The 14,205-nt window shown below is 41.2% G+C and overlaps 1 protein-coding gene across 1 annotated transcript in view; it reads left to right on the forward strand.

Moving 5' to 3' along the window:
- The window catches only part of LOC125238537, a 40,812-nt gene that overhangs the window by 20,141 nt on the left and 6,466 nt on the right, over positions 1–14,205 (forward strand). Inside the window, exons 9-14 of the mRNA XM_048145871.1 lie at positions 7,833–7,956; positions 9,107–9,175; positions 9,572–9,646; positions 10,900–11,064; positions 11,828–11,915; positions 12,827–12,964. Of these exons, the coding sequence (XP_048001828.1) occupies positions 7,833–7,956; positions 9,107–9,175; positions 9,572–9,646; positions 10,900–11,064; positions 11,828–11,915; positions 12,827–12,964 (659 nt within the window). The remainder of the gene's footprint in view (positions 1–7,832; positions 7,957–9,106; positions 9,176–9,571; positions 9,647–10,899; positions 11,065–11,827; positions 11,916–12,826; positions 12,965–14,205) is intronic.

The following is a 14,205-nucleotide window of genomic DNA, read 5'->3' on the forward strand; positions in this document are numbered from 1 at the left end:
AGAATCCTAACTAGTATTATATAAATTTAAAAGTGGAAAATGTCTGCCTTGGGTGAGACTTGAACTCACGGCCTCTGGATAGATACTCCAGCGCTCTGCCAACTGAGCCACCAAGACCTCAACCAAGCCAGCGAAATTTTCCACTACTAAGGTCAATGGGACCCGTAGCGACATCTACCGTAAGAGTGTTAAACTTCTTAAACGGCAACCGGAGTTCCAAGTCATATTGGAAATTCACCAGTTACGATGCGCTAACCATGCTAAATTTTAACTTCTGATTAGCAGAAACGTCTGCAATCGATGCCGTTAGGCTTAGAATAAATTTAAAAGTGGAAAATGTCTGCCTTGGGTGAGACTTGAACTCACGGCCTCTGGAGTTCAAGTCTCCACTTCCAAGGCAGACATTTTCCACTTTTAAATTTATTCTAAGCCTAACGGCATCGATTGCAGACGTTTCTGCTAATCAGAAGTTAAAATTTAGTATTATATATTTAGATATAATAGATATTAACTGAAATAAAATGTCATATACCTACGTGTCGGGCCACGCTCAGTGTAGGGTTCCGTAGTTTTTCGTATTTTTCTCAAAAACTACTGAACCTATCAAGTTCAAAACAATTTTCCTAGAAAGTCTTTATAAAGTTCTACTTTTGTGATTTTTTAAACATATGGTTCAAAAGTTAGAGGGGGGGGGGGACGCACTTTTTTTTCCTTTAGGAGTGATTATTTCCGAAAATATTAATATTATCAAAAAATGATCTTAGTAAACTCTTATTAATTTTTAAATACCTATCCAACAATATGTCACACGTTGGGGTTGGAATGAAAAAAAAATCAGCCCCCACTTTACATGTATGGGAGGTACCCTAATAAAACATATTTTTCCATTTTTTATTTTTGTACTTTGTTGGCGTGATTGATATACATATTGGTACCAAATTTCAGCTTTCTAGTGCTAACGGTTACTGAGATTATCCGCGGACGGACGGACGGATGGACGGACAGACAGACATGGCGAAACTATGAGGGTTCCTAGTTGACTACGGAACCCTAAAAATGACCAAGGCCTCCAAGTGTCCAAAGCTGGATACGAACCAGCGTCCTCCGTTATCGAAAACCACCATGCCTGATGCCTGTTTTAGTCGTAAGAGGTCGGTTTAATATTCGCAAGCACATCGCAGGTGTCAGGGTTTCGAATCCCAGTCTAAAGTTTTTTTTTATAAGAGTTTTATAATGCAACGTAAACAGAAACCACCGCGCGTAGTAAAAATATGAGCGATAAGCGCTCCTCAATGAGCCCGGTACTAGTAACCCGCCTTACCCCGCGCGCGCGCAGCCCGCTCGTTCGCCCGCGCCAGGCCTTTATAAGCCACCGCGCGGCCGGCGCTCGCTCAGTTGGTCTCGCGCAGCGATCCGATCACATTGACATGGGACGGAGTAGCTGACTTGACGAGCTAAGCATCGCGACCGCCCGGTATTGCTTCCGTAGCACGGTACGTGCCGGTCAGCCGCGAGGTATTTTTCTAAGTGCTAGGACGTACACTTTGTACTTAGGTGTAGTTGCGCTGAGCGATACTTCCGTAGCACGGGATATCTGTTTGGCATTGCACTACGTTTCGTATGCATATTAGTATAAGAACCGTAAGTTGTAATATGTTATAGTTTTAGTTGTAAATGCTAAGTTTAGCTTGTCGCTTAATTGTTAAAGTAAAATTATTAGTTAAACTCTGTTGCTTTGTTTTTGCGCATGTTTGATTTTCGAAACGCTTAGCTTTGTTAAAGTTATACTTGCACTGTATTATTATATTCTCCTGTAAACTTTTTTAGTTAGTTTTCTCATTTGTTAACATTGTTTAATGTTAATATTTGCACAATAATAATTTACGCTTGTTGCTTATTGTTTAGCTTTCTTATTTCTCACTTTTGGTACTAGCTTGCCGTACTGTTTTGTTAATATTTACTGTGACGCATTCAACTCATTGCTTTTAGTTTTTTCCATTTCTTAGTTTTAGCTAACGCTTGCCTTACTGTTTGTGTAATATTTACTGTCGTTCGGTTTTCTTGACAATAAACGTCTTTAAATCTGCCGTGGTGGTTTCTATATTCGAACCTGCATTATAATCTGGCGCCCAGCCGTGGAGGCCAAACGGTATAACTTAAGACCTAGGACTGTTGAGAAATCCATCAAGACGAAGGTCGTCAAGGACGTCAAGCTAGAGATGTCAACCGGCACGTCTCCGACGGAGACTTCACAAATAATGAGTCTAACGACAGAACAGTTCAGGGAACTTCTACAAGCGGTTGGTAGCAGTAGCAAAAAGAAAACATTACTTAGCAAATGTCCCGCAAGATTCAATGGCACTCGAAGCCCTACAGCAGTGGAAGCGTTCATATCAGGCGTTTCTACCTTTATGCAAGTTGAAGAGTTAGAAGATAGCGCAATCCTCGAGGGGCTACCCTTGATATTACAAGACGATGCTGCAGTTTGGTGGCAAGGTGTTAAGCATGAGATAGATACTTGGAAGGAGTTTGAAAATCGCTTACGACACGCTTACGCACCAAAGAAGCCTACCTATGCAATCCTACAGGATATCATTGAGATTAAGCAAGACAAGAATACTCCAACAGAGATTTTTATACAAAAGAAGCGAGCACTTATTGCACAGTTACCATCACCTCGGTTCACAGAGCAACTCGAGATAGATATGGTTTTTGGACAATTACGTTTTGAGATCAGGGATAAAATAAACAGAGACACAATAACTACTTTTAAAGAGTTATCTGAAAAGGCCAGACATGTTGAACGCAGTTTAAGTGAAAAAGCGGCGAAGATGGACAAACCAGTAGCCAGTCACAACACAAAATTGAAGTCACGCTGTAATTACTGTAGAATACCAGGTCACACAGCTGACGTTTGCAGAAAGCTATTACGAAGGAACGAACAGGCTACTGAGAAACCAGAAGCAAAGCCTAGTCAATCAACGACGTCGTCGATTACTCCTTTGGACCCTGCAAAGCCAAAATTCAAGTGTTACGGTTGTGGTGAGCCAGGCGTTGTCCGAAGTCGGTGTCCGAAGTGCAATACTGAGAAAGTTAAGTTAGAGGAAATCTGCTCAATTAACTTATCCGGAACACACCGAAGGCCTACAGTTCCTATCAAGATTGATAACATAGAATCAATTGGCTATGTTGACACATGTGCGAAATCCAGTGTCTGCTCATATCAGTTGTATCGAAGACTTACAGACGAGGGATACAAGTTTAAGCAAGAAAGGAGATATATAACCCTCGCAGATGGTGTACCGAAGATGCAAGACGTTCACACCATCACTGTTCCTATATGTGTGTATGGTAAAGCCGTACCCACTTTACTGGTTGTACTACCAGGACCCAGTAATACGAAAACTTACCTAGGGGTTGACTATATAACCGACTCTCTGATGGTTGTGAACATTCCCCAGCTCACATGTCGATTTTTAGATGAGCCATCCAAAGTTTTCGACTTGATGATGGAAGATATAGGAGAAACTCTTATTAGCCAAGTAGTATCTGAAGTTTCGTTGCCAGAACTACTCTCTCCAACTTTATCACTTCCAGAGAAGTGTACGACTCCGAAGAAGTCTACATCAACGACTGAAATGAGTCTTGAGCGTCCATATGGACCGTCCTTCAGTATTGGGTTGACTGTTTCCCCAAAGATGGCCGTTAAGCGACAGCTTGAGCCACAACTAGCTGATGAAGCCCCTTCTACCTCTGTTCAAAGCATGAGTTCTAGCCAGCTACCACCTGAAGAGATTCTTAAGAATTATGGACCTCTAATACCAATTGAACTGCGCACTCCACCTAAACGTCAACGTAACATTCTGCTCGATGGATACTCTCCTATCATAGATGTCTTGAAGCGTGATGCGATGAGAGCTATTGACGAAGATGACATAGAGTTATCGCCTGTTTCCAGAAACCTTTTTGGAACTCCGAGCACAGATATTGCCTCTATTGACGTAGCTGAACGAGTTCTCAGTCTCGAGGAGGATCAGCAGTTGAACGAGTTGATAAGTCAACACGAAGACATTTTTATTCCAAACGGAAAACCAACGACGCATACAGAGCATGTCATCGACACTGGAAGTCATAGACCCATCTCTGTACCACCGTATCGCTTACCGCCAGCAAAAACTGAAATTTTGAGAGCGGAAGTCAGCAAAATGCTTGAAGAAGGGATAATCAAGCCATGCCAGTCACCATGGTCCGCACCTGTTGTTATGGTTCCTAAGAAGGATGGAGGAACTAGAGTTTGCGTTGATTATAGACAATTAAACGCTATCACAACACCTGACGTGTATCCCTTGCCTCGTATTGATGACCTTTTGCACAACGCTAAACGAACGCCTTTCATGTCTACCATAGACTTGCGTGCTGGCTATTGGCAAATCAAAGTTAAAGACGAAGATCAAGCTAAAACTAGCTTTGTCACGCCATTTGGCATGTATTTGTTTCTCCGTATGCCATTTGGACTCCGGAACGCCCCAGCCACATTTCAGAGGCTTATGGATGGTTTCCGTATATCACTGAGTCATATAAAACTCTTAGTTTATCTCGACGATCTTATTATCATGTCAACATCGTTTGAGCAACATTTAAAAGATCTTCAAGATGTATTCGCTCGTTTAAAGGAGTACAACTTAACAGCGAATAGAGAAAAGTGCAACTTCTGCGTCGCAAAGATAAAGTATCTTGGCCACTATATTACAGCGGATGGACTGGAACTCGATTCAGACAAGATCAGTTCTATTTTAAAGATGCCCGCGCCTTCTAACCTTAAACACTTACTGTCTTTTATACAAACCTGCTCTTGGTACCGAAGATTCGTGCCAAACTTCGCTAAAGTTGCTGAGCCTCTCACACGTTTGACAAAGAAGAACACAGAGTGGACTTGGACAAGCGAACAGCAGACTGCGTTTGAGACTTTAAAGAAACTTCTTGTTTCAGCTCCCGTTTTGGCACAGGCTGATGATTCTAAGCCTTATATAATCAAATCAGATGCCAGCAGCTATGCCATCGGTGCAGTTTTAGTGCAGGGGGAGGGAGAACAAGAGCATCCCGTGGAATACGCTAGTCGGTTGTTAAATCAGGCAGAGCGCAACTACTCGACTACTGAACGAGAAGCTTTGAGCGTCGTTTGGGCAGTAAACAAATTCCGTGGATATATAGAAGGTACGAAGATTACGATCATGACTGATCATCAAGCTTTGAGATGGCTTATGACGCTAAAATCTCCAACCGGTAGATTAGCCAGATGGGCTCTACAGTTGCAGCCATTCGACTTAACTATAAAATATATACCAGGTCGGACTAATGTTGTTGCTGATATGTTGTCACGTCCTAACTGTGATATGGACAACAAAGAGAGTTGTGGAATATGTAGCGTTGTAGTAGATGCACCTACGAAAAGTCCAAAAGAGATAAGAGAGAAACAGTTGAAAGATGAAGATATAAAGAAAATTATTACAGCTTTAGAAGGAAGCTCAGTAGAAGATGCAAGATACTGGAGTCATAAAGGATATATCATGAACAACGGTATATTGTACAGATATAACCCCGACAGTGACGCTGAAAATAGTCAGCTTGTTGTTCCAGTACAAGAGCAGAAAGATGTTATCTCTGTTTACCATGACGAGCCTACAGCAGGACACTACGGAGCAGAGAAAACCTATAATCGTATCAGTATGAGATACTTTTGGAAAGGCATGAGAAAGGACATCGAAAATTACGTCCGCAACTGCATACCGTGCCAAAGATATAAGCCTTCTAACATGAAGCCAGCTGGACTACTCCAGACCACAGCTATGAACAAGAGGTTTGAAGTAATTGCCTTTGATTTGTTTGGCCCGTTACCGACATCATCTGATGGCAAATCGTGGATTTTGATAGTCGAAGACTTGTGTACTCGTTGGGTTGAACTATTTGCACTAGAGAGTGCAACAGCGGAAGCTTGCGCAATGGCACTTATCAACGAGATCTTCTTGCGCTATGGAATGCCAAGAAGGATGATTAGTGACAACGGTACCCAATTTGTCAGCGCTGTAATGCAACAAGTAACGTATGTCCTCAAGATTAAGCATGCGTTTACTCCCGTGTACCACCCTGAAACGAATCCTGTTGAAAGGAAAAACAGAGATCTGAAGACGCAATTAGCCATACTCGTAGGTGACAATCATCGTATCTGGTCTGAGCAGCTACCGAGTATTCGTTTCGCAATGAACACTGCGACAGGTTCAACCACTGGCCACTCACCTGCTTATCTAACCTTTGGTCGTGAGTTGAGAACCCTTGATGACAATGAGCATGATCTAAGAGAGATTATACTGTCAGAAAACTTCATACCGGAAATAACACCGAAGTTACTAACTCTAGCTGAAACATTGAAACGAGTAAGAGAAGTTCAAGAAATGAAGGAAGAGAAGAGAAAAGAATACGTCGACAAGAGTAGAAGAAATTGTCCAAATTATAAGCCTGGAGATCGAGTGATGGTAGAAACTCATGCCGTCAGTAAAACCGCTCAAGGATTTAGTGCAAAGTTCGCACCTCGAAGAGATGGTCCATATACGATCCTCAGCAGCCATGGACCAAGTTCCTTCCATATTGCCGACCCTAGCCATCCTGACTGTAGTATTGGATTGTATCACGCCTCAGCATTGCGCCCATACCAATGCGATAAAGATAGCCCACTGCCATTACCTGCTATACCAATCCGCAAAAGAGGTCGTCCTCCAAAGAAACCTGCAGCCAAGGAAGCACCCCAATGCACTTCGCGCCCGCGTGGTCGTCAACGTCAACCCCGTCAACAAGATAATCTGGCTTCCTCGCCGAGACGTCTTCGGAGCCAGAGGGGGAGATTATAATGCAACGTAAACAGAAACCACCGCGCGTAGTAAAAATATGAGCGATAAGCGCTCCTCAATGAGCCCGGTACTAGTAACCCGCCTTACCCCGCGCGCGCGCAGCCCGCTCGTTCGCCCGCGCCAGGCCTTTATAAGCCACCGCGCGGCCGGCGCTCGCTCAGTTGGTCTCGCGCAGCGATCCGATCACATTGACATGGGACGGAGTAGCTGACTTGACGAGCTAAGCATCGCGACCGCCCGGTATTGCTTCCGTAGCACGGTACGTGCCGGTCAGCCGCGAGGTATTTTTCTAAGTGCTAGGACGTACACTTTGTACTTAGGTGTAGTTGCGCTGAGCGATACTTCCGTAGCACGGGATATCTGTTTGGCATTGCACTACGTTTCGTATGCATATTAGTATAAGAACCGTAAGTTGTAATATGTTATAGTTTTAGTTGTAAATGCTAAGTTTAGCTTGTCGCTTAATTGTTAAAGTAAAATTATTAGTTAAACTCTGTTGCTTTGTTTTTGCGCATGTTTGATTTTCGAAACGCTTAGCTTTGTTAAAGTTATACTTGCACTGTATTATTATATTCTCTTGTAAACTTTTTTATAGTTAGTTTTCTCATTTGCTAACATTGTTTAATGTTAATATTTGCACAATAATAATTTACGCTTGTTGCTTATTGTTTAGCTTTCTTATTTCTCACTTTTGGTACTAGCTTGCCGTACTGTTTTGTTAATATTTACTGTGACGCATTCAACTCATTGCTTTTAGTTTTTTCCATTTCTTAGTTTTAGCTAACGCTTGCCTTACTGTTTGTGTAATATTTACTGTCGTTCGGTTTTCTTGACAATAAACGTCTTTAAATCTGCCGTGGTGGTTTCTATATTCGAACCTGCATTATAGTTTTTCTTAGATCCCACAAAATAACTGCTTGTTTTCCACAGGTACAACCAGAATTCGGGAATTATTTGACTCGAACTATCGGGACATGCTCTGGAGATTAAACTACAGTATCAATGAAGCTGCTAGCACCTCTAAGATAACTAGTAGCGTCAATGAGAAAGAAAGGTAAGTAATATCAAAACCATATGTAACTCCGTATAGACAGCTACAGTCTAAAAAAAAACGTACCTCAGAACCATATAGAAGAAGGTACGGTGGCCTAGGGCTCATCCATTAATTACATCACACCGTCTAGGTAGGGGGTCCACAAAATGTGGCATGTAACAGGGGGGGAGGGAGGAGGTCCATGTTTGTGAATCACATACAAAAAATTTTCAATATCTGAGTTAATATACATTTCACGAACAAACACCAATCTGGTCATTGAACAGCCAAAATAACTACGTACTTGGTACACAATTCACGTCCGTGAATCTCAATCTTAATACCTAATACAGAGATACAGATAGGGAAATGTGGCGGTTATTAAGACAATTTCAAAGTGTTTTTGTGATTTTTAATCTGAATGTGACGTCACACTAGGGGGGGTGTAGTTTAGTGTGACAAGAGGGGAGGGAGGGGTCAAAAAATCATGAAATTGGTGTGACGTAATTAATGGATGAGTCCCTAGATGGCGTTACACCTTTGGGGAACGCTCGGCTAGATGGCGCTAATATTAATATTTGACATTTTAACACATATCAAGCTAAGAATATGGGCCAAATTGTCAAAACTGAGGTTCAAACATTTTAAGCCTGTGTTAAGAGATGGCAATCTGTGCACTGTGATTACACATTTTACTTTAACAGTAACTCTCTATAATTATCGATCCTCTTTGGTAATATTGTATTGTATTTCAATACCGGTACCACTAAGTTTTGGGTGTTTTCGACCCGTGGTACCGAAATTACAACATCATACAAATTCGCGATTTATTCGACCTGTGTTACTGAGAGTTGCTATGTGGACTCAACCACAGTATCAATGAAATTCCCATAAATGTAAAACTTAAAAAAAAAACATATTACTTGATTCCCGATCTGGGAGCCGATTTTTTATTCTCACGCGTTCGAATTCAGAAAATTGACACTGAAATAATAAGCAAGTCACCATTTCAACCGGTATTTTAGTGATAAAAATCGCCCCCCTGTTCATAATTTAGATTTTTTTTTTGCTATTTCATAAGTATTTTGTTACAAATTAATATGCATATACTTTTATAATTTTATAATGTATTAGGTACCATTCAAAACCCATGTTGTTATTTTTGTTTCAGAAGCATAACATTAAAGAAAACGCCAAAATTTGCTGCGCCAGCACCAGTGCCACCAAAAGTACAGCCCAAGTAAGTTTTCCAATTAGATTTATTTTCCGATTGGCAGTACCCTTACTCCCGGGAAATACCGGTACCCAAAGTAGCGGGAATTCCCGGGATATTAAGGAACCGGGAAATCAACTTGTAAAATCCCGGTACTTGCAGGAAATACTTTTTAGTGGCATGTTTTGCTAGACATTATATTTATTTCTGTTTATATTATTTAAATAAAATAAATAAATAAATAAATATTATAGGACATTATTACACAGATTGATTATTTATATAGTTAAAAATTTATCCGCGCTCATACCACAGCCTAATCACTATTTATTTGGAAGGAACAATTTAGATGGTCAACCTCGAAACGCCGTTAAGACCTGATGAGCCTTTTCAAATAATGTTTTTTTTTTTCGTAATTTTTAGCGTCGCAACGGGAACCAGAAGCAAATCGATGGGGCAGATGAAAACGACGGACCGATCCTTGAGTAGAGACAGATTGTGAGTTCAATCATCATCCTCCTTGCGTTATCCCGGCATTTGCCACGACTCATGGGAGCCTGGATTCAGCTTTGACAACTAATCCCAAGATTTGGCGTAGGCACTAGTTTTACGAAAGCGACTGCCATCTGACCTTCCAACCCGAAGGGTGACTAGACCTTATTGGAATTAGTTCGGTTTCCTCACGATGTTTTTCTTCACCGAAAAGCGACTGGCAAATATCAAATGACATTTCGCACATAAGTCCGAAAAATTAAGATTTTTATATTGTCAACTTTTCCTAAATGAATTACAGTAACGGCCCTTAAAGGAGTCCTCACGGTTATTCTCTCTTTTATGCTTTAGTTTACGATACATACTTCTCTTATCCATTCCTGTCGTGCTCGTATCGATCAATACCAAAGACTTATATAACTCCGTATAGACCGATAAAGTCTAAGAAAAAAACGTACCTCAAAACCATACAGAAAAAGGTACGGTGAACTAGATGGCGATACACCTTTGGGGTACGCTCGGCTAGATGGCGTTAATATTAATATTTGACATTTTAACACATATCAAGCTAAGAATATGGGCCAAATTGTCAAAACGGAGGTTCTAAAGTTTTAAGCCTGTGTCGAGAGATGGCAGTCTATGCACTGAGATTGCACGTTTTACTTTGACAGTAATTCTCTATATACTCGATCCTCTTTGATCAATACTAAGCGAAATTTAACATTTCGCGTCTAGGATTTCTTGCTACTGACAAGAATAATTGGTCATACGTGAGTATTGCCTTGTTAGTATGTTAGTGTGGGTCAAAAACGTAGAAGCTAAATTTGACCCACTTCCCGGTTTCTGATTGAGCTGAAATTTTGCACACATATGTAAATCACGTGACAATGCAATATTATGTTATCATTGAGCTGATCTGATGATGGAGCAGAAAGGTGGTCGTATTCGTATCCCCATCGAGTACAGGGTTTTTAGAAACGCCTCGGAAAGCAGCAGATTTAGAGTAAGAATTATTTAGAATTAATAGCAACTTAAGAACGGTACATAGCTTTGTAAAAAAAAGAGCGCTGTCTCGCCAACAAACTGCATGAGCAGTTTGGCGAGGAACTTTAAAAATGTAAAATGTATGTTACCTGTAAATAAATAAATTAAAAAAAAAAAGATGACTGTTGAAAGAAAAGTACAGACGGCGATAAAAGCATGTTCCAAAAATTAAATTTTTGCAAAGAAACTTATTACAGATAAAAATCTCCTTGTAGGATACAGTTCGAAAAAGGCGGTAAAACCACAGATACCATAGACCTTACCGTGACTACAGACGACGCACCAAAGCAAAAACCAGAGCGCGGGCGAAGTATGAACAGGCGAACTGCGAAGCTGCTGGAAGACTTAGCTACGCCAGTTGAGAGCGATATTGGGATGAGGTACGTTATTTAGGCGAAACGTGGGTAGGCCCCCCTCAAGGTGGACTGTGACCTGGTGAAGGCCGCAAGAGTCCGCTGGATGCGGGTGGCGCAGGACAGGTCATTGTGGCAATCTTTGGGGGAGGCCTATGTCCAGCAGTGGACGTCTTTCGACTGATACGATGATGATGATGACGTTATTTATTGAGTAGTTTACGCCTTTTACTAGGTTATTTCGAAACTTTACTCTCACAAATCATGATCTTATTGGATTCATACAACTCATTTAGCATTTCGTCACTACTTTTGAAAAAACTTCGTCTGTCAATCAAAAGAAAATTGTAGTATGTATGTATGGAATGCATATAGACTTACTGCGTTTTAATTTTGAGGAACAGCGTGAGATACGAGATTTTAAAAATAAAGTGACGATTTATTTGTTAACCTTGTCACACCTCAGACACTGGGGATCAAATATATGAAAGAGGCGCGTTCCTAGCACACTGTCTAAGCTCGTGTAGGTGAACGCGTACCATGCTTGTATGAGTGAGATATGACATGTTGGCTGTTCGCGTTTTTGACAGGCGGTAACTGTGAGGTAACCGAGAGGGGGTGGGCGGCACTTTCAGCGCCACTGCTGGGCAAAGGCCTCTCTCTCTTTCACGTTTCTCGGTCTAAGGCAATGTTTGGCCAATCTTTTCGAAAGATGTCAAGACGCATCCTTCGTAACTTCCTTAACCGTGAATTAAGATGTATTTGAACACCGTAACATTGTTTGTTATAGAATGATGATGCTAATGGGCTGGCAGGGCGGAGCATTAGGAGTTCGTGGCGATGGTATCATGGAACCAGTCATGCCTAACATCGACCAGGTGAGTACTGATACCGTTACCCGGTACCGGTACCGGTATTGTTACACGACACTTCTTCTTTAGTCGTTCCCTCAATGCTGAGGATCGTGACATCATGTCATTCTGTTGAAGACTAGGTCTCTCCATAGGCGTCTGTTCCTCGCCAAGCGCATGGCCTCGTGCAGTTTAATCGCATGGGTGCAGTAATAGGATGAAAAGGCGGAATGCAGATCATTGAGCCAGTCATGTCTAATATCTGTCAGGTGGGTACTGATACCGGGATGGTACCGGTATTGTTATAGGACACTGCTATCAGCCTTTTATCCTACGATGAAAGGGCGGAACGGTGATCATGAGCCAGTCATGCCTTATCGACTAGGTGTGTACTGATACCGGTACTAGTATTTTTAACCCCCGACGCAAAAACGAAGGGGTGTTATAAGTTTGACGTGTCTGTCTGTCTGTCCGTCTGTCTGTTTGTCTGTCTGTGTGTGTGTCTGTCTGGGGCATCGTAGCTCCCGAACGGATGAACCGATTTTGATTTAGTTTTTTTTGTCTAAAAGCTGAGTTAGTCGGGAGTGTTATTAGCCATGTTTTATGAAAATCGGTCCACTATGTCGCGGTCGGGGGTTTTTTTTTTTTAATTTTAATTTTGTGGTTAGGTTATTATAGGATGCATTGCGCATGCACGGAGCATTAGGAGCACGTAGTAACGCCATCGCGGAGCCCGTCATGTCTAACATCGACCAGGTGAGATACCGGTATTCACGGTACCGATACTATTTATACCGGTATTGATGAAGAAATACCGGTAACACTTTAACAGTAGACTTATGCTATAGATCGATCTCAGTACTCATTTGCTGTGGCCCATTTTTTTTTTGTAAACATTTTTTATTTACATAAAATGTAGTTTAATTCTTTGTTTACAGCCTAAACGGGGCGGGTTAGGCCATGTGCCCCCTCCTAAGATAGTTCCTCGGAAACCGATCGATTTCCGGCAGATGTTGATACATAATTTACTGGATTTCCTCCTACATGACGACTGGAAGAAAGATATTGTGTTTAAGGTGAGTAGGGTAGATCTATACACGGTGAATCTGAGAAACTCGACATATTTTAGCCACGCATATCTGAGGCCAAAAAGAGCGCTGGTAGCCTAGCGGTAAGTACTTGCGACTTTCGTTCCGGAGGTTCGAACCCCAGCTCGCACCAATGAGCCTTTCGGAATTTATGTGCGAAAAGTCATTTGATATTTGCCAGTCGCTTTACGGTGAAGGAAAACATCGTGAGGAAACCGGACTAATTCCAATAAGGCCTAGTTTACCCTTCGGGTTGGAAGGTCAGATGGCAGTCGCTTTCGTGAAAAACTAGTGCCTACGCCAGAATCTTGGGATTAGTTGTCAAAGCGGACCCCAGGGTCCCATGAGCCGTGGCAAAATGCCGGGATAACGCAAAGAGGATAATGATGATATCTGAGGCCAGAAAAATGTCATGTACAGTCAACCAATGAGGAGGCACACTGACATTTTATCCCGAAAGGCGGTGCCTGTGCAAGTGTCTAAGCATGTCACTGTTATTCATATTATGTGAGAGAGAGAAAAAACATATCTTCTCGCTCTCACGTATGGACTAATAGGGTGGCGCCATCTGTCATAACTAAAGATCGTTATCAGCGTGCTGTATTGGTGGCAATGGCAAAGGATGGTTGGCAAAAAAACAAATACACAAGTATTTAAAACATTATATATACTTAACAAATTATAAAATATATACGTCACGTCGATTAGAAAAAATCATTTTAAATTACCTTTCTACATTGACAGAAGTTACAGGAAGGTTGTTAAAAATTTGGGTATTGTGTCAAATCCATACTGTGAATGACGATACTGGGATTATTCGTGCACTTTATTACACTCCTCCGTGCTCGTCTTACTTCGTGCACTACTTTTGACTTCAACTACTTGAATAACAATTCTACGTAGTCGTATCTAGAGTGCATTTGAATATTTTGATTCACTTCGCGTAATGTATTCTTATGACATAATTAATATAATTTGACGTATATTGTTTTAAAAATATATAGTTGTTGGAAAAGGCTTTGTACCGTAGAGGTGTAATCCTAAGAAGATCCCCAAATCGCCCAAATCAATTGTTTAGTTTTAAACTTTATTGTTTGTTTTTTTTTTCATGTTCTTATAAACTGTTTTTTTTTCTTTTATGTTATCTAAGTTTCGTGACGCATTGGTTTTACTGTAATGTCATGTAAACATGTTTTTACTAATAAATAAATAAATAAATAAGATAAGTA

The sequence above is a fragment of the Leguminivora glycinivorella genome, chromosome 24 (genome assembly GCF_023078275.1).
Source record: "Leguminivora glycinivorella isolate SPB_JAAS2020 chromosome 24, LegGlyc_1.1, whole genome shotgun sequence".
Lineage (NCBI taxonomy): Eukaryota > Metazoa > Arthropoda > Insecta > Lepidoptera > Tortricidae > Leguminivora > Leguminivora glycinivorella.